Raw genomic sequence first — 27,281 nt, 5'->3', positions numbered from 1 at the left:
AACTGAACACAATATACCAAGTGTGGTCTAACCAGGGCTTTAAAGAGCTGGAGATTAACCTCATGGCTCTGAAAGTTAATCCCCCTGCTAATGAAAGCCAACACACCATACACCTTCTTCATAACACTCTCAATTTGGGTGGCAACTTTGAGGAATCTATGGACATGGACTCCAAGATCCCTCTGTTCCTCCACACTGCCAGAAATCCTACCTTCAACCCTGTAATCAGCATTCACATTCGACCTTCCAAAATGAACCATTTCACACTTTTGCCGGCTAAACTCCATCTGCCATTTCTCAGCCCAGCTCTGCATCCTGTCAGTGTCTCATGGCACTGGGCGGCACGGTGGCACAGTGGTTAGCACTGCTGCCTCACAGCGCCTGAGACTCGGGTTCAATTCCCGCCTCAGGCGACTGACTGTGTGGAGTTTGCACATTCTCCCCGTGTCTGTGTGGGTTTCCTCCGGGTGCTCCGGTTTCCTCCCACAGTCCAAAGATGTGCAGGTCAGGTGAATTGGCCATGCTAAATTGTCCATAGTGTTAGGTAAGGGGTAAATGTAGATGTAGGGGTATGGGTGGGTTACGCTTCGGCGGGGCGGTGTGGACTTGTTGGGCCGAAGGGCCTGTTTCCACGCTGTAAGTAATCTAATCTAAGTAATCTAATCTAATCTAAACCTAAACAGCCCTACACACTGTCTACAACTATACCAACCTTCGAGTCATAGGCAGAATTACTAGCCTACTCTTCCACTTCCTCATCCAAATCATTTATAAAAGTCACAAACAACAGAGGTCCCAGAACAGATCCCTGCGGAACACCACTGGTCACTGAGCTCCAGGCTGAGTTCTTTTCATCTGCCACCACCCTCTGTGTTCAGTGGGCCAGCCAATTTTGTAATGTTACAACACGGTGGTGAACCTCTCTGTTAATTAAAACAAACACCCAGAAAAGCTCACATCGCCTTGTAATCAGTTAAAATATATCAGTAACAGAGAATTCGCAAATTCCACTATTTAATGAAAATAATATCAATTTATTCTTTAACCCTAACCCTGAACATTAAACAACAACTATTCACAACTCCAAGTCCCCCTTTCTCTTAACTGCTTATTATCTGCCTCCAACTCTATAACAATATACTGTTCCAATAAAATACTTAGTAAAATTACATCAACTTAATTTCAAAACCACACAGTGGCTGTCGTCATTGGTGTTCTTTTCCTTCCGGCTGAAGATCTCCCTGGGTCGTCATCTTTCTTTTTACTGTGAAGAAGGTGCCTTTGATAGAGAGTGTTTCAATCTTTTGGAGGTCTCTCTCTCTCTCTCTCTCTCTTTCTCTTTCTCTCTCTCTCTCTCTCTCTCTCTCGATGGCAGTGACTGTTTCGATGGCAGTTAATCCGTCTGATTTTTAGAATGTCTGCCTTTTTTATACCCACGACATTGGATCATCTCTTTGGTTTGAGATTGGCAAAATAAATTCAAGTTTGATTGGGTTTTAGTATCCTGAGGCATAAGTTAAACTGATTTGTTAAATTCATATTGTTGTCAAAACATCAACCAATTCAGGTATCCATTTCACAGCCAAATGTTACATATTTTCAATTTTCAGTACACTCTGATACTGCTAGCTAGTCATATGACAGGTGCTTGTAAGCTCTCAGTGCAAAACAGCATTCACTCTCCCTTAAAGTTACAGTACACACCTTCAACTTTATAACAGTATCTAGAGACCCAGATTTCCCTGTGTCCCATGCCTCCTTACTTTCTGAATGAGCTTACCATGGGGAACCTTATCAAACGCTTTGCCAAAATCCAGATACATCACATCCACTGCTCTATGTTCATCTATGTGTTTTGTCACATCCTCAAAGAATTCAATAAGTCTTGTGAGGCATGACCTGCTCCTTTCAAAGCCAACTGTGCTTTTTCAAATAATCATAAATCCTGTCTCTCAGAATCCTCTCCATTAATAATTTGCCCACCATCGACATAAGACTGACTGGTCTGTCATTCCCAGGTTTATCCCTGTTCCCTTTTTTGAACAAGGGAATAACGTTCACCACCTTCCAATCATCTGGCACTACTCCAGTGGACAGTGAGGACACAAAGATCATTACAAAAGGCACTGCAAACTCTTGCCTTGCTTCCTGTAGCAACCTTGGGTTTATCCCATCTGGCCCAGTAGACTTATCTATCCCTTACATGTTTCAAAATTTCCAGCACATCCTCCTTCTTAACATCAACCTGTTCAAGCATATCAGCCTGTTTCCTGCTGTCCTCACAAACCACAAGTTCCTTCTCACTCGTGAATACTGAAGCAAAGTATTCATTAAGGACCTCCCCTACCTCCTACGACTCCAGGCACAAGTTCCCTCCACTATACCTGATTGGCCCTACCCTCACTCAGGCCATCCTCTTCTTCCTCACCTAAGTGTAGAATGCCTTGGGTTTTCATTAATCCTACCTACGAAAGCTTTTCATGCCCCCTTCTAGCTCTCCTAAGTCCATTCTTCAGTTCCTTCCTGGCTACCTTGTATCTCTCTAGAGCCCTGTTCTGATCCTTGCCTCCTCAACCTTAAGTAAGCTTCCTTCTTCCTCTTCACTAGATGTTCCACATCTCTTGTCATCCAAGGTTCCTTCACCCTACCATCCCTTCCTTGCCTCAGTGGGACAAACTTATCGAGCACTCGCAGCAAGTGCTCCCTGAACAGCCTCCACATTTCTGCCATGCATTTCCCTGAGAATATCTGCTCCCAATTTATGTTCCGCAGTTCCTGCTTTTATAGCATTGTAATTCTCACTTCCCCAGTTAAATACTTACCCATACCGTCTGCTCCTATCCCTCTCCATGACTATAGTAAAGGTCAGGGAATTGTAATCGATATCACCGAAAAGCTTTCCCACTTGACACCTGACCTGGCTCATTGCCAAGCACCAAATCTAATATGACCTCCCCTTTAGTCAGCCTATTTACGTATTGAGTCAGGAATCCTTCCTCGACGCACCTGACAAAACCTGCTCCACCCAAACTGTTTGCAGTAAGGAGTTTCTAATCAGTTTTAGGGAAGTTGCAGTCACCCATGACAACAACCCTGTTACTTCCTCACCTTTCCAAAACCTGCCTCCCAATCAGCTCCTCTGTGTCTCTGTTGCTATTGAGGAAACTCCAGAAAACTCCCAATAAAGTGACTGCTCCTTTCCTGTTTCTGACTTCCACCCATGCTGACTCGGTAGACAAACCCTCCTCGACGACCTCCCTTTCTGCAGCTGTCTTACAATCCCTGATTAGCAATGCCACTCCCCCACCTCTTTTATCTCTCTCCCTTTTGAAACATCTAAACCCCGGAACATCCAACAACCATTCCTGCCCCTGTGCTATCCAAGTTCTGAAAAACCTGGGGAGGAGGTCTTTTGGGGTTGGGGGGGCACGGTAACAGTGAGTGAACTGGGGGAGATGACAATGAGACTGTCTCTCTCTCTCTCTCTCTCTAGCTCTGGTTTCAGCTCTTGTCTGAGGCTTCCACCTGGCAGAATGATTTGATTCTCTCTGTCTCTGCATAATTCCCAAGTTTCAACTCTTGAACAAAATCTCCTCAGGGTGGGGGGAGAGGGTTGGCCCCACTGTGTGCAGCTTGTCGAACAGGCCAAATCATCAGAGAGAGTAATAGGGAGCCCAGTGGTCTTTATTCATGTTTCTCTTCATACGTCCACAAGGTTTTCATTCAGGCACAGTGTTATTGAGCTTAAACATTTGTGCTTCTTTTTCCACAGTCTTCCAAAGAAAAGTTTGGTGACAAAGTAGGACGCATAATATAATGCAAACATCCGGGCCTCCAGTAAGCAAGACATGCGATGTAATAAAGATGTCTCACTGATAAGTTTATGTTCTGATTCTGACATTTGTATTCCCATGGTTTCGTTCCCCCCTCCCCTTTGTCACAGGTCCTAGTGGTACCAATATCATTATAGGGTCCATCGCAGGCGCCATCCTGGTGGCAGCCATTGTCCTAGGGGGGACTGGATGGGGATTTAAGTAAGCGACAAGCATGCCTCTTCCTGACTGCTTCTTACTTTACTCCATTCAGAAGTTAATACTCAAATGCTTTTGTGCTAAAATTCTGCAGTAGATGCAATAATTTTGAGGTTGTTGGGTGAAAATTCATGTAAATATTTCAACTGTTTTCTCCCTGCACAGACTGAAAGAGATATCCTGTCTCCAATGCTCAAAGCCACAGCACATTTTAAAAGAAAAATATAAATTTCAGTCCACAATTTGACTAACATCTACTTAATTTTCAATTTAATAAATAATAATTCGTATTTGTCAATTCAGCCATTAACAACAGCTCTTGTTTCTTTAGCACTTTTTTAAAAGCCTGAATTTTTCTCAAAGTTTAATGTGTAAAAGTGTGATACTGAACAGCTAAAGTACATATTTAAAACATCTGAAATGATTAAAACCAATTGTAGAGCTTGGGATTTTTTTTTTGTTGTCATGTGTTTTTAAGCCATTTTGAAGGCTATTTCCAGGAAACAATCTCAGACTTCTGCCCTAACAACGAAATTTGCCAAAGATCAGTGAGAATATGAGTAAAGCTCATCAAAATCACAACCACTGGTTATGAGCAACAGGCAAGGATGTACTGTAACTTGAAAAGGGGTAACAATCGAGTCCAGACTTTTCGAGTCAAAAGCAAAATGAATTTGTAATTTATCTTGTGTCTACAGCAGAATTTCTAGCTTTAAAAAAAGGAACAAAATTTAGTGCAACTTTACCTGCATGGAATGGAATCGCTGCTTTCACATTTATTGAAATGTGGAATGCTTGGAGCATGTGTGAGATTTTATTATGCAACGCATCACACCTCCCTTATTACAGGCCAAATGTTGGTGTGCCAAAGCAAAAACGTCTACTAACATTGCAAATGCTATTATTGTGACCATTTCAGGCTTGGCAGGTTTAAACACAAGTTTAAAAAGTTAAAGTGATTTATCACATCCAAAAAAATTCATAATCACTGAAATGCAGACAGTTTAGCATCTATATATTGGCCAGTAGTGTACTGTTCTGATGGTACAAGCACTCAACAAACAATTTCATTTTGACAATATATCTACAATGCAAGTGTCAACTCAGGAAAAACTGAAGGAAATCCTTATTTGTGAGGAAATAGTTTTGGGGAAATTGATGAGATTAAAATCCGATAAAGTCCCCAGGGCTGCCACCTACCTGCTCCACCCTCCCCACCAGCCTTTCACTATTACCCCCCCCACCTGCATCCACCCATCGCCTTCCCAGCTACCTTCCCCACAACCCCACCCCTAACCCCTACTTATCTCTCATCCCCCTTGCCCCCTCCACATTCCTGCTGAAGGGTCTATACCCAAAATGCCAACTCTCTAGCTCCTCGGATGTTGCCTGACCTGTTGTGCTTCTCCAGAGCCACCCTTTTCAACTCTGATGCTCTGCATCCCAGAGTACTTAAGGAAGTGGCCCTAGAACTGGTAGACGCATTGGTGATCATTTTCCAGCATTCTGTAGACTCTGGAAGAGTTCCAATGGGCTGGAGGGTAGCTAATGTAACCCCACTTTTTAAAAAAGGAAAGGAGAGAGAAAGCGATGAATTATAGGCTGGTTAGCTGACGTCGGTGCTGGGGAAAATGCTGGAGTCAGTTATTAAGGACGTAATAACTGAGTATTTGGAAAGCGGTGACAGGATTAGTAGTAGTCAGCATGGATTCACTGAAGAGAAATCATGCTTGACAAATCATCTGGAATTTTGAGGATGTGACCATTAGAGTAGACCAGAGTGAATCAGTGGATGTTGCGTATCTGACTTTCAAAAGGCTTTTGACAAGGTTCCACATGAGAGATTCATTAGGAAAATTAAAGCTCATGGTATCTGAGGTATTGTATTAACATGGATAAAGAACTGGTTGGCAGACAGGAAGTAGAGAGTTGGAATAAACGGGTCTTTTTCAGAGTGGTAGGCAGTGACAATTGGGGTACTACAGGGTTCAGTGCTGGGACCCCAGCTCTCCATAATATATATTAACGTTTTGAATGAAGGAAATGAATGCCATATCTCCAAAGTTGCAGATGACACTAAACCGGGTGGCAGTGTCTGCTGAGAGGAGGATACTAAGAGGCTACAGGGTGACTTGAACAGGCTGACAGAGTGGGCAAAAACTTGGCAAATGCAATATAATGTTGATAAATGTGAGGTTATCCACTTTGATGGCAAAAATAGGAACGCAGATTGTTATCTGAATGGTGGCAGTTTAGGAAAAGGTGAGGTGCAAGGAGACCTGGGTATCATGGTGGAACAGTTGCCGAAGGTTGGCAGTTGCAGCAGGCAGTGAAGAAAGCTAATAGCATGCTAGCCTTCATAGCAAGAGGATTTGAGTATCAGAGTAAGGATGTCTTGCTGCAATAGTATTGAGCCTTGGTAAGGCCACACCTTGAATATTGTGTGCAGTTTTGGTCTCCTCGTCTGAGGAAGGACATTCTTGCTATTGAGGGAGTCCAGCAAAGGTTCACCAGACTGATTCCTGAGATGGCAGGAATGACATATGAGGGAAGACTGGCTTGACTGGGCTTGTACTCATTGGAATTTAGAGGAATGAGGGAGGATCTCATAGAAACATATAAAATCCTGATGAGACTATACAGGTTTGGTGCAGGAAGAATGTTCCCGATATTGGGTGATATCCAGAACTAGGGGTCTCAGTCTAAGAATAAAGGGTAAGCCATTCGGAACTGGGATGAGAAAGAGTTTCTTCACTCAGCGAGTTCTGAGCCTGTGGAATTCTCTACCACAGGAAGCTATTGTGGCCAGTTCATGAGATATATTCAAGAGGGAGCTGGATATGGCCCTTGCGGCTAGAGGGATCAAGATATACGGAAAGAAAGCAGGAGTGGGATACTGAGATTGTATGACCAGCCATGACCATATTGAATGGTGATACAGGCTAGAAGGGCTGAATGGCCAACTCTTGCACCTATTGTCTGTTTCTAAAAGCAGTGTGACGAGAAATTACAATAATTGTCATTCCTTAGCCTAGTAACTACACAGTGTTGTTAAAAATATATTTTCCGCTCTTTGTTTTGATGTGGTAAAAACGGGCTAGCAAGCTTTGACTTCCTTGTCTAATTTTTAATAGATGGAATATCTCCTAGGCTAAAATGGTTGACGTAATCGCTGACGTAAGGTGGTTGCAGGAAATCATCTGACCTGGTTGATCCAGTACATAAAATCATGAATTAACAAGATCCATGGTGAACTGAAATTAACATGACATCCAGATGACTGAAACCAGTCTTTCAGATCTGTGTTTCATGTTTAATTTATAGCTTTCTGAACGATTTGCATGTTAAAATAAAAATCGTCTGTTGATCATCCATATTACGAAAAATAATGAAGCACCAGTCCTTGCTGCACGCCACTGGTCTCAGGCCTCCAGTCTGAACAACAATGCTCTATTACCACCCTCTGTCTCCTATTGTCAAGCCAGTTTTGTATCCTGTTGGCTAGCTCTCACTGCATCCCATGTGATCTAACCTCACTAACCAGCCTATCATGCGGAACCTTGTCGATGGCCTTGCTAAAGTCCCTGCGTAGACAATGTCTGCTGCTCTGTTCAAAATCCTGAAATTGCCATTGTATGTGAAAACAAAATCAAGAATGTAGAAGCACAAAGGAAGGCTATTGAGCCCATCAAATGTTATAAAAATCATATTTATCTGTGCCAAATACAGGGGAAAGCTTTCTCCTTTTACTTTGAAATAGCTCTGAGTTTTTGTTTTGATAACTAAGTATTTGATATCTGTTAGATGTCTGAAAGTTTGCAGCTGTTTCTATCTCTGTCTGCTTTCAGCATGTTTATTTGTATCATCATGGTCTACTAAATTTTCAACTTGCGTTCTTTGAACCAATTAATCTTACAGTGAAAGCTTCTCTTATTTCCAAGAGGAAAGAGCCCAGTGACTGTTGACATTGCATGTTTACAATTCCAGCCTTCGCCAATATGCTGTGCTCAGTCTTATTGAGCATGTGTTTCCTCCCCACTGGAGGCCTGTAGGGCCATTTAGTAACTGACAAATAAGTGGTGTATGGATAAATTTCTTAGTCACACTCGAACATTTCTCTTGCTTTTTCCATTATTTTCAATATTTCCAATATTGTTACAGTGTGCCATGTAAATAGTTATATATCACACAGCACAAAGCTAGTGCTTCCAAATAAACCTGTTTGCACTATAACCTGGTGTTGTGTGATTTTAACTTTGTACACCCCAATCCAACACTAGCATCTCCAAATCATATCTTGTAAATGTTACACATATCCTTGTAGATCCAACATAATAGTTAACTTCAATGTGCAAATTTTGTTCTTATTTTACTGGGTTTATTAAACCCAACAATTAATTTTGGACAACTAATTTCAACATAGGCTAATTGCTGCTAAATGAGCTGAGATCAGAGCAATTTTAGTCCATGTTTGCCAACAATTGTCATGACTAATGGCTTGATTTAATCAACAATGCTCTTTAATTGATGGGCTTTCACCCATTTACGACTGGTGAAGGAGGTGAATATTTAAAGGCAAAAGTGGCTTATTTGGTTATGATCCATCCATTTCTGAAAGAATCAAAACAAAATTGTCTAGAAGCAAAAATATTCTTTCATGTCCAAATATATCTCAGTGGCCAAAAGATTGTGTTTCAAATGTAAACCAAACTTGCTTCTGCAAGGTCATGTATTATTCCATCTCAGCATTAATATCCTGCTGTTATACCAGCTTAGTGTTAATTATGTAGATTAATTTTCAGGTACATGAAAGTACCTTATTGATTTCCATGCAAGTTTGTTCCAGATACAGATTCCTTCCCATTCACTCCTGTGGCACTAAATTCTTGTAAGGAAAAAATGATTTTCATGTAAAGTTGTTTCTTTTTGTGCAGTTTATTCCAATGATCTGCAATGTTTTGCTTTGTTTAAGAATATAATTGTTGCTAACACAGAGACGAATTCCTCATTGTTAAGAATTCCCTTTTTTTGGTTGGGATTGGTTTTGATTTTAAAGAAATCAAACATAAATGAAATATTCTTCAAACCACCATTTGTCCCACACTAAGCCAAACTCCGGGGAGGTGAAACCCTCAGTATGTTTTCTTATCTGTGATATGTGGCCTTTCTTGCCTCCTTTGTGATTTTTAACTGACTTAGCACCTTGCTGGAACTTTATAGCCGTGATTCCTATCTTCACCAATTCTTCTCGAGTTATAAGAGAAGCACATTTTCAAGCAATTGCTTAGCAGTTATGCTTCTTAAAACTCTAGAGTGCATGAGATGTTGTGGTGTTTAAAAATACCACAATTGTGAAACAGCAATAGCTGATCCAGGTGGAATCAATGAAGATAGTAATATTAAACATGCATGTTGTGCTTCTATTACACTGTGCATGTCTCCACCCTGCTTGTTATGTTGGTCTTGATTTGCATAACAGCCAAATGTATTTGGGAAACTGAGCCTTAATTCAATATACAGGACTCTACAAATTTGAACGTTAAAATATATCATGTATTTCTGTGTGACATTAGACTGAAATATCTCGCTTGGAAATCTAAAGCTTATTCATTTACTTGTTGAAAGCAATTGTACTATATTTGAACTCTTCCACTTCTGTAAAATTTGAGATATTTAAAGATAGTTTCTACAGTTAATATGTATTTTGTTACATCATTTAATATTCAGACTTGTTTTATCTATGCTCAAATGAGCAAACCTGTTCTTTTTCCAGAAGATCTGTATGTTGTTTGTTCCAAATTCAATCAGTAGAATGCATTCTTCTTGAGAAATGCACAGCAACAAACATCTTTTATAACTTTCTCAATCATCTTGAACTGAGCAGTGACATTTCAATTAGGGCAGAACAGGATGGAAGAGACATTTTGTTACACAGTGTTGTGGGTGACTGCTTTGCACCAATTATGTGCCCAGTTACAGTGAACAGTAAATATCCCTGAATTGAACTTGGAATTACTTTAAGAAGAACTTATTGGCCATTAAACCAACCCAAGTGCTCAGTTCTGACAGCTAATATGTGATATTTATTCAAGGATGTTCAACATTTTGGTGTATTATATCAATCAAGTCCTAATTGATTACTAACTATTAATGAATTTCTAGTAAGTGTTGAAAACTAAAAGTGTCTCATTTTTTTTCTTTGCACCATGGAAAGGAACATTCGGAGAGGAAGGTATGATTCCACACAACAGCAAGGAATTTAAATGCCTAGCATTAAATCACACCACTTTATGATTGTAAACCAGCCTTGGTTTCACTGTTTCCGTATATACAATTTACAATTGTGAAGCAATTACTTGATCATTAAAGATTTGTATGTTCAAAGTTAATAAACGGATCAAATCACATAATAAGCCAGTGTAAAATTGAATAACCATTTAAAAAAAGGTGAAAATGAGACTGCCACTTGAGTTAATTAGATTAGTATGTGACATTGGTGTGTGACTGATACATACAGAGCAGACTGATCCTTATTTTGACCGCTGACCTGTGATAACCAAGCTGGGTTTCAGCCAGGTCAAAGTGTTCCTGATATCAATAGCACCGCTAAGGGTGGACAATAACCCGAGCTCCCACTTCTGGCCATTCCCTAACCCCTGTTGGCAGGTGCAACAGAATGATGGCGAGGTTTAGTCAGTTGACCGGTCTCCTATGGCCCTGGCCAAACGACCTATTTTCTCCTCGTCCCCAGTACATGTATGACTACTGAAATGAAAGTGTTCAAACAAAAACACTTATTTTAAATGTTGTTATGATTTTCCTTCTCTGGAGATGCCAGGATTATGCTGGAGGGTTGCCATGGCGACTGTATGAAATCAGCAAAGGATAGACTCAGCCTTGATGCTTCTTCTTCAGTCCCTGGTCATTTAGATTGATAACGCACAATGTTCTGCTTCAAACATAAAACTAATCATTTCGGCTGACAACCAAAATAATTTGCTACTTTTGAGAACAGTGGGGTTGTGGAGGGGTGAGTCAGGGATGAGGGGTGGGTGAATGGTTGATGTTAATTTTGGGATAGGAAAGGGCGGCAGCAGGATCATTGCAAAGCAATAAAAATTGGCAATGATCTTGAGGTCTGATTTTCAACTAGACTAATCATTGTTACATAGACTATGCATTAATTAATATTATGTTCTGCGGAGGTTCATATTAGGTTTTCATATTTCCTTGAGGTTATTTCTAATTTGTTCCTCGCAATTAATTTGTAAGCTGAAGTGCTGAGCCATTTGTAACTTCAATCATCTTGCAGTTCAAAGAACATCTGTGCATCTGTGTGTGTTTTAGTACTGACTGGTTGATATGCTTCCTCCAGCTGAACTCTTGAAAGAAATATTGAACTTTATGACCCCAATTGTATAGAAAATCCACATCAACACAGAGCCTTTGTGATGCTGTGCAACAATTGAAGCCGTGAAAGATAGTTCTTTGAACCTTAGTTTGCACAATATAAATAGAACATTTAGAAACCACTCAAAAAACCCTGAAAGCTTTACAGATTAAAGAACAGTGTTCAAAATCCAGCGTCCAGTTCAGGTTTGAGTGAGCCACCTTTATAGTGTACTTGTTTTGAAAAATAAAAGTCAACCTTTAGGCTCCAACAAAGAAGCTTCGTGTTGTCTTCATGGGGAGATTTCAAGCTGTAGCTATGTTCTTCCAAACATGAGACATTGTGTAATTCTCAAATATTAACTGTTTAACGTTACATTTTATCAACCTATTCATGCCTTTTGTTTATTCTGTTAGCTACAACTCACTTTAGTTTGCAAATGATTTTATCAATCAGATCTCCAGCCTGAAGATGCATTTCTCCACAACCATAAAGCCTTAAGAAATAGGAACAGGAGTAGACCATTCAGTTAATTGAATCTGCAATTTAGTAGGCTCATGGCTGAGCCGACATTCCTCACATTCACTTTCCTGCATTTTCTCTGTAACCCTTGATTCCCCTACTAATCAAGAAACCATCTATCTCAGCCTTAAATGTACATGAGGATTCTGCCCCCACCGTTCTCTGTTGTAAGTAGTTCCAAAGACACTCAAGCCCACAAGTGAAGACATACTTCCTCATCCTAGTCTTAAATTGGCACCCCTTTATTCTGAGACTGTGCTCTCTGGTCCAGGACTGTCCCATGAGTGGAAACTTAACTTTAGTATTTACCCTGTCAAACCCCTTAAGAATCCTGGCATTCAGCAAAACAGCTTGCAATCATTTGTATTTTGAAGTGGCAGTAACTCTCAGTATTTCACTAAAAGAAATTGACTTCTCCATTTTCTATTCTTCTTCAACCTGTTACTTGTAAGGTAGCTATGTAACTTCTAACTTCTTTGTTGCAGATCTGGAGGAGCATAAAATGCATTTCATCTGTATACGATACTGTCTTTACTCCAATAAAACCAATGTCTTCCGATGCTCAAGGAACCAGACCTTCTCTGTCTTGTTGCTGTGGAATACACTTATAGGTAAACTTCAGGGCCTGGAAAAAGAAAGGAAAGTTGAACCGGTGCTTCAATGAAAAGCTGAAGAAAACACTTCTGAAACATACTGAAATCTATGCTGTGTCTTTACTCTGTTTAGAGCTTTGGTGCATGCTCCAGCCCATAAGAGTAAAGAGAATAGTTTCAGGCTTTGGGTGAGGTAGGTGGCCATACTGTAAAGCATGCCAGTTTTGGGTTTAAAAAAAACAACATTCTAGGTCTTGCCACAGAATCCATGTGACCCTGTAGATTCACTCAAATAATCACTATATTGTGAGAGAGCACGAAGCACAAATTGTTCTGAATGTCACTGGTTTACTGCTGTCCTGATGTCAAAGCTCGAATGATCTGGCCTGCAAAACCTACCTTTTTGTCCTTGTATTTCACATTTGCTGATAGCCCTGTTTGAATTTTCTTATGTTGGAGTGCTATTCTTAGCTCAAATGAATCCTCATCTCATCTACTAATGTAAGCAACATGAGATATGTGCAAATTCATGTGACGATGTATTTAAACTTGCAAGTAGTTCCCAATGCTCTAAATCTGGCTCTGAAATAATTCATGGGGGCAAAATATTTTTGCCACCTTTCTAACTTTGGTGGAAGAAATTGGAGTTATTGAAAAAAGCTGGATTTTGTCATGAAGATATTTAGTGAGTTGCCTGCTCATTCTTTCACTTGCAGAAGACCGAAAAGAGGGAGAGAGAAACTTACAAATGGTGACTCAATGTGGTGAGCCTTAGCACTCCCATACTAATCCAGCAATAAATCCTGGCTACTCAGTTTCCAAAGTTAGGTACATTGGGCAGGAATACACCAGCAGAAATTGTGACAGCTGAAGGATCAGGGAGCAGTGACATATCTGGATGATTTGTACAGAGCAATGTTAAACCGAGATGATATTTTTCATTGAAAGAAAATCATGAGAAGAGGGAAACTTACATAAAAATTGGCTTTTGTGAACTATGACTGCTTCTTAGAGTTTAACCTGAACTAAGAAAATTGCATTTTGTAACAGGTATCCTTAATTTTACAGATCAAGAATTTGAAGTTAAATTGTAAAGATTAGTTTAAATTAAGTAAAATACAAAGCTGGCTTAAAATATGGGACACAAATAAATTGACAACTTCAGATTTAAACAGGGGACATGGAATGTTTGATATATGATGAAGGCTCGGAAATGAAGCTACCTCGATTCTTAGAACAGTTGATACTATCAAACCTTGTTATGTTAGCTCAAGTTAACCATCAGAAATGTATCTTATTATGGTTAAAAATCTCTAAGGTTGAGCTGGGACCAACAACTTGCGTAAAAAGTGGAATTTGTTTAAGTGAAGAACTACCATTAACTCCATAAAAGTAGCCTTTCTCAAAATGGCTTCTCCCAGTTTCTCAACTAACACTGCCAATATTACTGTCCATGTCATTGTACTATCTTGGTATGTTTTTCCTCTAGTCTTCCACTGGAGAATTATCACATGAAGTGCACAATGATTACAACTGATGATTGCATTTAATTAAAAAGGGTTTTTCTTTCTGGACTTTGCAAACTCAAACTACTTCTTAAAAATTGCAAATATAGAGTGAGTAAGCTCGAAATTTACTGCATCACTTCTGCATTTCATGCTATTCAGTCTGAATTCTCAACACAACTCATGGCCATCCAAGTGAACATTCCTGGCTCTTCACCTTCCCACTCAGGAGGGTGGAGCAAGAGAAGGAAATTTTGAATGACAATTGGAATTTATTATTTTTCTAAACATGAAGTTGAGAATTATCTTTCTTCAGGCAGATGGCTTGGAGTCAGGGAAATATTCTATGAGCAGTCCACTCCAAAAAGGCAAGTCCCACACTTGTACCTGTCACCGCGTCAGATGTGGTACTTGCTTGATAAGATTCCTTACTTCTCAAATCTGATAAACCTCTTATCAAGCAGAGAAAATAGTAGCCTGTCAAATGGAGAGAAAGAATGTTCGCAATCTGAAGATTGAAAGTATAAAACATTTTTCGAGAGCAGCCCAAGTATGACCCATGCTGTATCACGAGGATGCTACCGAGTAAAGACAGTGTAGAACAAGAGCTGCAGGATATAAATGTAGATCGCAATCCAGGAATTTTGAGGAAGGAATTAGAAAGATAGGCAGGGGATATTTTTGAACAAGAACATGAAAATCTTGACAGCTAATACATAATTTATCCACACCTTGGATACTTGTGCAGCAAAGCCTTATGGCCATGGGTCTCTACAACTACGGCCATGGGTGTAAGCTGGCACTTACTGTTCCAGGACTGAGAAAGTTCAGTGAAGGTGTGTGAATTATCTCACCTATTGGAGATGGAATGGAGCTGGTTACATCTTCACTGGTTATGAATTCTCAATAGGGTGAGTTCCATCACGTCAACTAATTCACACAGCTTAAGTATCACCTTTGTGTGTTATTGACTGGCTGTAATGTGTGGAGCTTTAGAGACACTTCTTGAATCCTTCTTTCCCAACTACAATGCTCAGAAACAAATGTTTCTGTCTGACTCAATCGAGGACATAAGACCATAAGACATAGGAATGGAAGTAAGGCCATTCGGCCCATCGAGTCCACTCCGCCATTCAATCATGGCTGATGGGCATTTCAACTCCACTTACCCGCATTCTCCCCGTAGCCCTTAATTCCTTGTGACATCAAGAATTTATCAATCTCTGCCTTGAAGACATTTAGCATCCCGCCTCCATTGCACTCTGCGGCAAAGAATTCCACAGGCCCACCACTCTCTGGCTGAAGAAATGTCTCCGCATTTCTGTTCTGAATTTACCCCCTCTAATTCTAAGGCTGTGTCCACGGGTCCTAGTCTCCTCACCTAACGGAAACAATTTCCTAGTGTCCACCCTTTCCAAGCCATATATTATCTTGTAAGTTTCTATTAGTTCCCCCCCCTTAATCTTCTAAACTCCAATGAATACAATCCCAGGATTCTCAGCTGTTCCTCGTATGTTAGACCTACCATTCCAGGGATCATCCATGTGAATCTCCGTTGGACACGCTCCAGTGCCAGTATGTCCTTCCTGAGGTGTGGGGACCAAAACTGGACACAGTACTCCAAATGGGGCCTAACCAGAGCTTTATAAAGTCTCAGTAGCACAACGCTGCTTTTATATTCCAACCCTCTTGAGATAAATGACAACATTACAACACTGAACCCTGCGGGATACCACTTGTCACCGGCTGCCATTCCGAAAAAGAACCTTTTATCTGCCTTCTGTCAGACAGCCAATCCTCAATCCATAGTAGCTTACCTCAAACTCCATGGGCCCTCACCTAACTCAGCAGCCTCCCGTGTGGCACCTTATCAAAGGCATTTTGGAAGTCTAGATAGACCACATCCACTGGGTTTCCCTGGTCTAACCTACTTGTCACCTCTTCAAAGAATTCCAACAGGTTTGTCAGGCACGGCTTCCCCTTACTAAATCCATGTTGTCTTGTTCTAATCCGACCCTGCTCTTCCAAGAATTTAGAAATCTCATCCTTAATGATGGATTCTAGAATTTTACCAACAACCGAGGTTAGGCTAATTGGCCTATAATTTTTATTTTCTTTTGGCTTGATCCTTTCTTGAACAAGGGGGTTACAACAGTAATCTTCCAATCATCCGGGACTTTCCCTGACTCTAGTGACTTTTGAAAGATCTCAACCAACGCCTCCGCTATTTCCTCAACCACCTCCCTCTGAACTCTAGGATGTAGCCCATCAGGGCCCGGAGATTTATCAATTTTAAGACCTTTTAGCTTTTCTAACACTTTCTCTTTTGTAATGGCAACCATACTCATCTCAGCCCCCGACTCCTTTTAATTGTTGGGATATTACTCATGTCTTCCACTGTGAAGACTGACACAAAGTACTTATTAAGTTCTCCTGCTATTTCCTTATCTCCCATCACTAGGCTTCCAGCATCAGTTTAAAGTGGCCCAATGTCTATTTTAGCCTGTCATTTGTTTCTTATCTATTGAAAGAAACTTTTGCTATCATTTCTAATATTACTGGCTAGCCTACCTTCATATTTGATCCTCTCCTTCCTTATTTCTCTCTTTGTTATCCTCTGTTTTTGTAGCCTTCCCAATCTTCTGATTTCCCAGTGCACTTGGCCACTTTATAGGATCTTTTTCTTTAATACATTTCCTGACTTCCTTTGTCAGCCATGGCTGTCTAATCCCTCCCCGGATAATCTTTCTTTTCTTGGGGGTGAACCTCTGTACAGTGTCCTCAATTATACCCACAAACTCCTGCCATTTTTGCTCTACTGTCTTCCCCGCTAGGCTCTGCTTCCAGTCTATTTTTTTCAGTTCCTCTCTCATGCCCTCATAATTACCTTTATTTAACTGTAACACCATTACATCCGATTTTTCCTTCTCTCTTTCAAAATGCAGACTGACCTCTACCATATTATGATCGCTGCTTCCTAAGTGTTCTCTTACTTTAAGATTTTTAAGACATCAATGGTTTATACTCAGGATGTCCAAAGGCAGCTTGATTTTCCTGTTTCTCCAGCTTTGGGCCAGTCTTCTCCTCCCACTCTCTCATACAAGGGAGGTGACGATAAACAACTCCACATTCCTTGTGACAAGTTCTGCACTACTCAGGCATCTAACCTCTCCAAGAGACTCCAAATTCAAGAGTCTTTGATTGTTCCAAGCAACAACAGCTTCTTAGTCCAAATTAATGCCCTAGCCATCTTCCTCTCCATGGTTGTCCAGTTCAGCTCACTCCTGCAAGACATTTAATGCTTCTATTTCTAACTCCTCTATTGCCCACTCTAATAGAGCAATCATTCTCTACTGGTATTTCCCCTATGCTCAAAGGTTTTCCTTGTGCTGCCAGGACAGAGTACCCATATCTGTAATCTCCATTTAACTCAATCCACTATAATATTGTCCCCATGAGCATATTTCCAGTTTTTCTCTGTTTGGTAAAGGTTTTCCAGTTTTCCGGTCATTTCCTGTTTCAAAATGTACTTGTGTCTTGAGTGGCTTCTAAAGGGCCCACTCTAAACTCTAGGAGTTTACTACTTTGGTACATATTGTCACACAACAACTGACCCCAGTCTTCACCCAAAGCCTTGAGATGTGCTTCCAAATTGCCTTGCCCTCCATTAAAGATACAGGAAAGTTGCCATCCAGCACATGCCGGACCAGAGAACGTGGATATTACACCGTCCTGATGTAAATACATACCAGGCCTTACATCAAGACTGCAGCTTCATTTCACCATTGCTTCTTTTGCTAATTATTTTAAATCCATGTCTTCTGGTTTAATTCTTCTACAGCTCTCGATTTTCACTTTGTTGCAAATTGTTATCCTTTTGGAGGAATATTTCTTGAAAGATTTTGAAATAAAGCAGTTAGCTAGACTTATCAAAGTTTCTGTTATGAGCACAGGAAACAATTCCAGATATCAGTCCACCAATATCGCACCAAAGTCCTGAGTTTTATTTGTGTCCTAAATGATACTGGAATGCTTCTTTTGGTTAGTGTCCTAATCATCTTCCACTCCACATCTTGCTTTGCATGCAACATAAAATGATAATTAGCATCTATAATTATCACTGGAAATAGCAAGAGATTGTTTCTACAAAACTTGTAAAAACAAATATTGAATGTAATTAAGACAACAGAATGTTACTGAACTGAATTTGTGCTGTTTTAAAGGTTATCGTATAAAGCTTCACATTATAATGCATACGTTAATGTAACTAATCTAAGTAAATTCATAATTAATACACCGAGCATGTACATACTGGTCTATTGGAGTCCTTTAACTAGAGGAAGTACTTATATGTACCTGTTGTTGCCATGTTGCATCTAACATCTGTTATTCTTTCTGAACATTATTTATGGAAATTACTCATAGTCTTAAAAGTTATAGCAAAATGGTTCTAAGAATTCAGTTTGTTCACCTCATTTGTCTCACTTCCACGTAGGATTGCCTGAACTGCTGTACACAGAAAACAAACACTGTGTCTCAGGGGGAATTTGATGCTTTGATTTGGTTTCTCAGACATGATGTTTCTTGCATTATGCAGGGAAGTCTATTCTGGTAGCTCACACAGTTCGTTGTATTGTTGCTAATCATTTATTTGATGCCTTGAGCCAGGAAACATATTCTTCCTATCTTATCCATGCTGCTTCCTCAAGGATTATTTTAAATAACACCAGTGACTTCCGGTTAGAGGGAACTAAAGTCCTCACATCAACACTAAGATAGGAGTGAGGTTCTGTTCAAATTCTGTGATCAGCTTGTGTTCAGTCATGCTTATCCTTCCTAGTTCAAGATCAGATACAAACTCTAAGGAATTTGTGTGATGTTAAAGTTATTTAATTTAAAACCTGCTACAGACTACTCCTTCATTCTTTAATGCTGTTTATTCTCCACGCACCTAGTTACTAGATGTTAATTTTTCTCTTGGGCTTAAAATTTTGTGTTTGTGTGAATACGTGCTATGTCAGTATCAGTTTAGTTCTTTTAGAAGAAGCTGTGATGCTGTCAAAGGTGATCTTATATACAGCAGGATATGGGAGAATTAAGATCCACATGTGGCTAAAATGGGGTGTAACACGGTGGCTCAGTGGTTAGCACTGCTGCCTCACAGCACCAGAGACCTGGGTTCGATTCCCGCCCCACTGTGTGGAGTTTGCACATTCTCCCCGTGTCTGCGTGGGTTTCCTCCCATAATCACAAAGATGTGCAGGTCAGGTAAATTGGCCATGCTAAATTGCCAATAGTGTTAGGTGCATTAGTCAGTGGTAAATATAGGGTAGGGGAATGGGTTTGGTGGGTTACTCTACAGAGGGGCGGTGTGGACTTGTTGGGCCAAAGGGCCTGTTTCCACACTGTAGAGAATCTAATCTAAAGGGCAGTGACCTGTGTGTTTTCATTTTCCTCAGTTTCATGATACATTATCATATGCATGGAAATCTATGAAGAGGAAAATCATTAGGAAAAAACAATCACTTAGAATTGTATGTCTATGTGAGCTTTCAAACACAGAATGTAATGCTTTTTTTTTGAGTAAACTCCTCCAACACAACTGAAAGCTCCTCACAAGTTTCTAAACTCATCACAAAAATATTCTAAGATTTGTCACATCAAAGTAAATGATCATTTCAGTTTTACTAGTGATTTAGTTGTTTTAGTCAGAAATCTTTTGTTACTTTTCAGACAGTTATTCAAAACAATCTCAACAGTATACGTGTTAGAAATGGATAAAGTAGTATTGCACTGTGTAATCAGTTATTATTTAAGGAAGAACTCAACTTGTTTAAAATACTGTAAATTTTATGACAATTTGCAGTTATGTAGCACGTTTAACATGGAAACATTCCACGGCCCAAAGAACAGAATGTTGAGTCAGGGATGAGGTTGGCAGAACTTGTAAAACTCTTGAGGCAGCTTGATGGAAAGGAGGTTTTTAAAGAATGCAAAAGTCTCAGGGTGATGAAATGGTCCAGACAACAGAATCCATGTGGCGTGAAGCAGTGAATGCACAGAGAGGAGCAGCAGACAAAAATTACATCTAGGGTCGCAAAAATGTGATTTCTGACATGCAGCATTTTGAACTTAATTCTTCGGACAACAGGAAGGCAGTGCTGTTCTGTTATGATGAAAGAGATAGACAAGTGAGGCTTTGTACAGCTGCATTTGGGTCAAGTTGAAATCTGTGAAGAATGAACACATTAATGAAACTGGAGTTGACAGACAGCTAAAGGCTTCTGTGGTAGAGAACTGGAGTAGGGTCAGGGGCAAGCAACATTCCAAATATGAAAATATATGGTTTGGGGAATGGAACAGTACTGGATTTAATGTTGAATGAGAATTGAACAGAGAATTGAGATAGTGATGAGTGCCTAAAACAGTGGCTGAGACTTCCCAGTGTTTAACTGAAGGAAGTTGTGATTCATCCATGATAATAGAATGGTGGTGGGGGGGATTTGAAGGTAGATGTTACCCATTTACGTACAGAAAATAAAGTGCAATCTTCAGGTCATGGAGGTTAGTTAGCTTCATTGGGGGATGACTAAAGCCAACAGAGCGGGCTCCATCCCTGAAATGGCTGGAGTAGTTCAGGGAGGCCTGTCTTGTCCCCTTGCTCCATAAATGGTGTGGTTACCCTGAAACTATTACACAGCCAATTGTCTTCCTCAAATGGAGAAAGATTCCTCTGGTCCTTTGTGGACTGTGGGTCCTTGCCTTACTTCCAATTCAGTGACACGAAGGAGCAGAATGTAGGGATGAGAAAAAGGGAATGGGGTTGATCCGTAAACCGTGGTGGTGATGTTACAATGAATGGAAGAAATTGCTGGAGGTGTGTCGGCTATATTTGTGCATCTAGAAGCAGATCTACCTAATAGAGGATAACATGTTATTTGCTAGTGAATTTTAGAGAACTTTATTCATGACTTTGACCAGGTTGTTGTCTTTACTGTGACCTGGGTAGAAGCAGAACTGGAGAGATACCAACAAAACAAATGTTAGAAAGAAAGCATTGACATGAAGGGTAAGGGTAAATTTGAGAACTTTAAAGCAGAAAAGGTGATTGGAAAGGGTGTGTTGGTGAGCAAATATGAATGGAATAAATATTCCATCTTTATTGAGCGTTGAGGGAAATAAAGTTCCCTCAGGGACCGGGAACCTCATGACTGAACCAACGTGTCATTGTTCTGTAGAAATGTGTCAACTATTGGAGACATGATTCTATTGTGAAAAGCATCTTGATGACCTAGTTCTGTGTAAAGTCGTTATCCTACTGCAGAGGTCACTCAATGCTGGACTGTGATTGCATAAATTGGTAGGACGTGCTAGCTTTTAAACAGTTGATTCTTTTACAGTAATTCAATTAATTGCTCAGCTTGCTTGTGTAAATTGTATATAAATATGTATATAAATTGACATAAGTATGAACTTGTATATTATGTATATTTCAGAATTGTATTTGCAGTGGTATTGTGTAAATAGGCACAAACCTTACTGACCATTTGTAAAAATAAATGGCTTCTTTGTGACGATGTGGTTCAGGATTTGCTGCTCATTAAAACAATGATTCTTTGTATCTATAGGGGCTTATAATGGAGAGCTTGCTCACTGGAAGAAGGTGAACAACTCTCCCAAATTAGTTGATCTCTCTTTTTAATGCTATGTTTTTACAATGCTTCTGGTCGTCGGCATAAGTGCATTTGAACCCAGTACAAATAAACAGAATCTGCTGCAAATTGCTGTTTCGTCTGGTTCCTCACGTTGAAAGTGCATGTAACATTCAGGTTTAAGTGGCGGATTGGGCTTTGATTTCAGGTTCATACCCCTTCCACTTCTAATACAATATTGATGCAAATACAGTTGAGGCAGTAGTCTCTGTATAAATGCACCATTGGGCATCTTGTATGGCCATGGATATTAATAGTTATGACTATTATATAGCTTTGATTTTTAATGTTCAATTATAATGACTAGGCTTTTGTTACTTGTTTGTTAGTTTTAATTTTCACAAACTTAAGTACCTTGGAGTAGGCAAATAACATAAGACTTACATGCAACAGGTTTGAGTTTTTTTTTGCTATTGTTCTTTCCACAAAGAAGAACAAAGTATGTCTACTGTTTTTTACAAACTATACAGATTGGTGATGAAAGCCTTGTGAAGTAGTGTTCCTTTGAGGAAGATGAATAGCTGCAGTTAGATGAAGCAAAAGCCATTGGGAATATTCTTGTTATATGGTTGATTAACAAACCATTGAGAACCAATCACCTTGAACATCTCATTCAATAAAGTTTAAAAATCACGCAACACCAAGTTATAGTCCAACAGGTTTATTTGGAAGCACTAGCTTTCGGACCGCTGCTCCTTCACAACCACCTAATGAAGGAGCAGCATTGTCAAAGCTAGTGCTTCCAATTAAACCTGTTGGACTATAACCTGGCGTTGTGTGATTTTTAACTTTGTACACTCCAGTCCAACACCAGCAATGCCAAATCATTCAATAAAGACAGTCACAAGTCTTTCAAGCATTCCACATGCCAGCTTCAGGTTATTTCACTTTCTACTGAACACTAGACCATAAGTTGACCAAAAGTTGACCATCTTTCCACAGTCTGCATTTCAATAAGATCATGCCTGATCCGATAATCCTCAACTCCATTTTCCTGCCTTTTCCCAGAAATCCTTGATTCCCTCTGTAGTAAAAAATCTGCCTATCTCCACCTTGAATATTACTGAATGCCCCAGCTTCAACAGTTTTCTGCATGAAAGAAGTCCACAGATTCACAACATTTTGAAGGAAGAAATTCCTCCTCATCTCGGTCTTAAACATGTGACCTTTTATTCTGAGATTATGCCCTAGTCTCTCCAAGGGGAATCAACCTTTCTACATCTGTCCTGTCAAGTCTGTTAAGAATCTTGTATGATTCAGAAAGGTTGTCTTTCCTTATTCTACAGTCCAGCAATTACAGGCCCAATTTATTCAACAGCTCCTTAAACTGGTGGCAGTAACTGGTGGAGTTCTGGCTGTGTGCCTATACACTCCCACTCCCGCTCACCTGGCCAGTTTCATTCTCCATTTTTTTTTCAATTTTGTTTCATCATTTCTCTTTTGTGTCAAAGTACAGTTGTTTTTCTTTTGGTGGCTGTAGTGGAGGAAGACATTTCCAAGGGTCAGCTGTGGCGTTAGCAGTGTGATGGATAAGAATGTCCGTTCCTCACGTCCATAGTGGCTGCAGCTTCACAGAGGGTCGGTGGGTCTGTTCTGTTCCTCCTGGCTGTGGTGCAACACTTTCAGTGGTGGCTATAGCAGAGGCAGCCTGGTGGTTCCAGTACATTCCTCGTGGCTTTGGCAGCTTCAGGCAGCAACTGAAGTGGTGAGGCCTTGAACGACAGCTTCAGTGTCTGTGACTTGGTGGATCCGGTATGTCTCTCGTGCCAGGTGGCAATGCAGCAGCTCTGGTGCTGGTTTTGGCGGTATCAGTGTGGTAAGTTTGGTCAGGAAATCCTTGCCTCGGGCAGCTTCGGTGGTGGTGTCCCAAAGCCGCTCCAGAAACCCAGGAACCATGGAGGAGACAAAAGATCAACTTTGTCTCAATCATTTTTTAATAATTTCTGTAATTAAAATGGCACCAAATTGTGGCGACTTACACACATCGCACTGTATTTTCATAAATACAAGTGACAATAAATTGCTATTCTAGTCATATGACAGTCTCTCCATAACTTGGTATTGGCCAAGCGAACTTTCTATGGACTACCTTAAATGCCAGTATTCCTTTCCTTAGATAAGGGCCCAAAACTGTTCACAGTATTCCAGCTGTGGTCTTACGGTGCTTTGTATAGTTTTAGCAAAATCTCACTACTCCGATACACTAACACCTTTGAAATATATTATTTACTGCCGAACAGAATTGTTGAGTAACCCAAGGGTCCTCAGAGGCTCAAGAAAGCAGTTTGTTACCATCTTCTCCTGGGCAATTAGGCCGGACAATAACTACTGAACAAGGAACCATCCTCAACTACTTAATTCCTGATAAAAATGTTTCCTTCAATTACTTAATCCTTATAAATACAACTCCCAGAGGGAGCTAGCCACCTGCACTGAGGTCCTTGGTGTCTGGAATCCATAGTGCAGAGATTATACCAGTCTATTTATTTCAGATAGTGACGGTACCACTTTGCAGAGCTGATGTGTTCCTGTGGATGTGGTCCCAGGACACCTTGGAGGTAGGATCTAGGAGATTCTGTATAAAGTATCCTTTACATGTGGAGGTCAGAGATCTTCCAAATGGAAGACAGTGGAGCGGGTTCAAGTGCCCTTTGGGACTGTTAACTGTGGAGAAAATTGGAACTGTCAAACTGCTAAGGAATTGACTGAGAAAATGTGCGATGTTAAAGCGATAGGTGTTTCAGAGTGCATGTTTCCATACGCTATTATAGGGTTTGTGCTGCGTGACTGATATCCCAAACTATCATTCTCTCAGTTGGAAACAATAAGTATAGGAGAGCTTCAACTCCTTACTGACTGGAAAAGTTTGTTTACGTAAGGGATTACACACTTATGGGAAACTAGTTTAATGAAATCTTTGTTTTCAGAGTGAATGAGTTGTAATAATTTAACATTATTGAGTCTTTGTTACTAATGAGTTTTTTTCCAATAGTAAAGCCATTGATAGTGTGGTTCCCAAAGTTTGACCATAATAGATTCTAAGTGGATTGGTGTGGAGAGAGAAGGACAATGTTGTCTGTAATCTACCATTTGGAAATTCTGTACGTCAATCCATGTGCCAATGTATGACTTCCACTTTTGGAAGTCATTGCCACACATGGACTTCAGAGGTCCACGCAGTAAAAAGAAAATCAGATGAAATGTTAGTAGTGGGTGAGGGGTGTGATTGGAATTGGGACTATAAAGGGTCACGTTGATGATGCTGGTCACGGGAATACAGGAGATAACATGGTTCAGGGAAAGACAACTGGGCATCAGTTGATACAGGATTCATAAAGAGCCGTGGGAGTTGATAGATGCAGAAAAGCTTGGATGGGGAATGTTTGGCGATGTGAGGTGGTGTGCAGAATGGTTGTTTTTATGTTTCCATGTCTATTTTTAAATTTTCTCCACATTGCTGAAGCCCTGAGAGTCAGGTTTTGAACCCACGGGAACTGGCCATCTCTAAGGCTGTTCCTAGGTCACTGAGTTCAACTGCCAATCCAGCCTGTCCCCTTGAACTAAACATTAGAAATGTGGGTGACCATTTTGTCATATCTCTGACCTTAGCTGACAAGACCCAGGAATGAAAATAAGGGTCTAACCTTTCCTTCAAAGACTTAAGCTGCAAAGGTTGTTTTTATAAGAGGTTAACAGCTTGGTGCTGTCAAGCAAACTTAAGTTTACACAATCAAAATGAATGACTAGATAATATATTTTAAGTAATGTTTGGGAGAGAAATGTTCACCAACACATGAAGGAATGTTTATTCTTCAACAAACACTATGGGATTGTTTCATCCATGTCAGCAGGTAACCTTTAAGATTGCCTTCTCACTGATGAGCAGCACCTCCAAATCTCTCCGTATACAGCATCAGCCCCGTTTGAATTAAATGCTCAATCTCAGAAATTTCTAACAAGGCTGCAAAGTGAGATCAACCACATCATTGTGGCACATTGGTAACATTATTAACATTGGCATAAATAACACACTAACTGTCAGTGAAATAGAGATCCATTTAGTACCAGGAAACAAACTTTTGGAGGCAGACCTCAGTAAAACTTATGTCAGATTTGCGTATAGCCACATATAAACAATGGGTTACCTGCTAGAAGTTCTCTTAACACAGCAACATCTAAATCAAAGATGCCCCTATCCAGACCCTGTGACCATGACTTTCTGCAACTGGGAGATGCTAAATTATAGTCACAACCAGGGCTGTATAGTAAAAAGGCTGGGAGATCCACTCAGCAACTCGGAAGAAAGTTATCTGGCATTAGATCATTCGCAATTTGATCAGGAAATAGATTACTAATGCAAGTAAGTTTTTTTTGCTATGATTAAAAATGTATTTCGTTGAGGAAAGTATTGAAAGAAGTCGAACGACAAATGGTACAATAACAATTGTTTGCAGAGCCAAGCTAATTATAATTAGGATGCACAGCAAAGTAGTTGAAGTGTATTTGTTCATTTTTGATTCATTTTGATGGAAGTTTTCAGTGTTCTTCACTCATAGGATAACAATCAAGTGGGTGACTGTCACAAGTGCACTCATGACGCAAAATAAAAATGCATCTCCTAGTCGAAAGCAAGGGTATAAAATTAAGCAACCCAGACAGAGAGAGAATAGGACAAATCAAAGACTGTCCGAAAGGTAAGGTAATTTTCACTATTTAATGATTCTAATGAAAGATCTGCATATTAAAGTCTGAGAAATGTTTTAATTTTCAACAGACATATTTTCAGTATTTTTGTTGAATTCAGGCATAAGTAGCTTTAAGACTGTTATACAAGTACCAGAGGAATTATTTGTTTTTGCTGTATTTCCAGCTATTATTTTACAGATCTCTGGCAGTGGCATTGTAAATAATGCAGTTCAGAAGTGAACCGAAGACTTCAAAAAGAAAAAGAACTGTTTAAAACCATGAGCTTTTTTTCATCGTTTTTTTAAAAAATATTTAAAGATTTGGTGATATTGAGAGTCAAAATATTAAGATCTTTTCCTGAAAGCATTTATCTATTCCATTGATTTCTGCTCGCTTGCACTACTTCATACCAGAAACGCTATCATTAACATGAAGCAAACGTCTCAACACAAATTTTTATCTAAATAATTTATTCTGCGCTATCTGAATAAGGACGTGCAGTCGGTCACTATTGAATTCTCTGTCTGGGTTCATAATAATACATTGCAGGGGGAAGCCACTCTCATAATGCTTTTAAGCTGAGGAAATGGCAAGGATTCTGCATTTGCAGGATTTTGTTAACTATCAGTTGTTGGATAAAATTCCAAACATTAAGAATCATGTTTTCTTTTATAACAAAAGCAATGGAATGCCAGTAATTAATGCTTTCTTCAGAATGACCCCAGGTTCATACAGCATGGAAACAGACCCTTCGGTCCAACCAACCCATACTAACCATGTTCCTAAACTAAACTAGACCCGCTTGCCTGCATTGGGCCCATATCCCTCCAAACCTTTCTTAT

The 27,281-nt window shown here is 40.0% G+C and overlaps 1 protein-coding gene across 7 annotated transcripts in view; it reads left to right on the top strand.

The window, feature by feature from the left end:
* LOC140465874 (disintegrin and metalloproteinase domain-containing protein 11-like) overlaps window positions 1–21,822 on the top strand; it is a 173,555-nt gene extending 151,733 nt beyond the window's left edge. For 3 of the 7 annotated variants that reach the window (XM_072561755.1, XM_072561752.1, XM_072561758.1), the window contains 2 exons: window positions 10,246–10,263; window positions 12,429–21,822. In XM_072561755.1, coding sequence (XP_072417856.1) covers window positions 10,246–10,263; window positions 12,429–12,554 — 144 coding nt within the window. In that variant the 3' untranslated portion in view covers window positions 12,555–21,822. Of the gene's footprint in view, window positions 1–3,772; window positions 3,856–3,943; window positions 4,035–10,245; window positions 10,441–12,428 lie in introns of those variants that run through there. The other 4 variants (XR_011955175.1, XM_072561754.1, XR_011955176.1 and 1 more) reach the window with 4 other exon arrangements.
* The last annotated feature ends 5,459 nt before the right edge of the window (window positions 21,823–27,281 follow it).

Source organism: Chiloscyllium punctatum, chromosome 42, assembly GCF_047496795.1.
Source record: "Chiloscyllium punctatum isolate Juve2018m chromosome 42, sChiPun1.3, whole genome shotgun sequence".
Taxonomy (NCBI): Eukaryota; Metazoa; Chordata; class Chondrichthyes; order Orectolobiformes; family Hemiscylliidae; genus Chiloscyllium; species Chiloscyllium punctatum.
The sequence above is the reverse complement of the archived record's forward strand: the minus strand, read 5'-3'. Positions and strand labels throughout refer to the sequence as shown.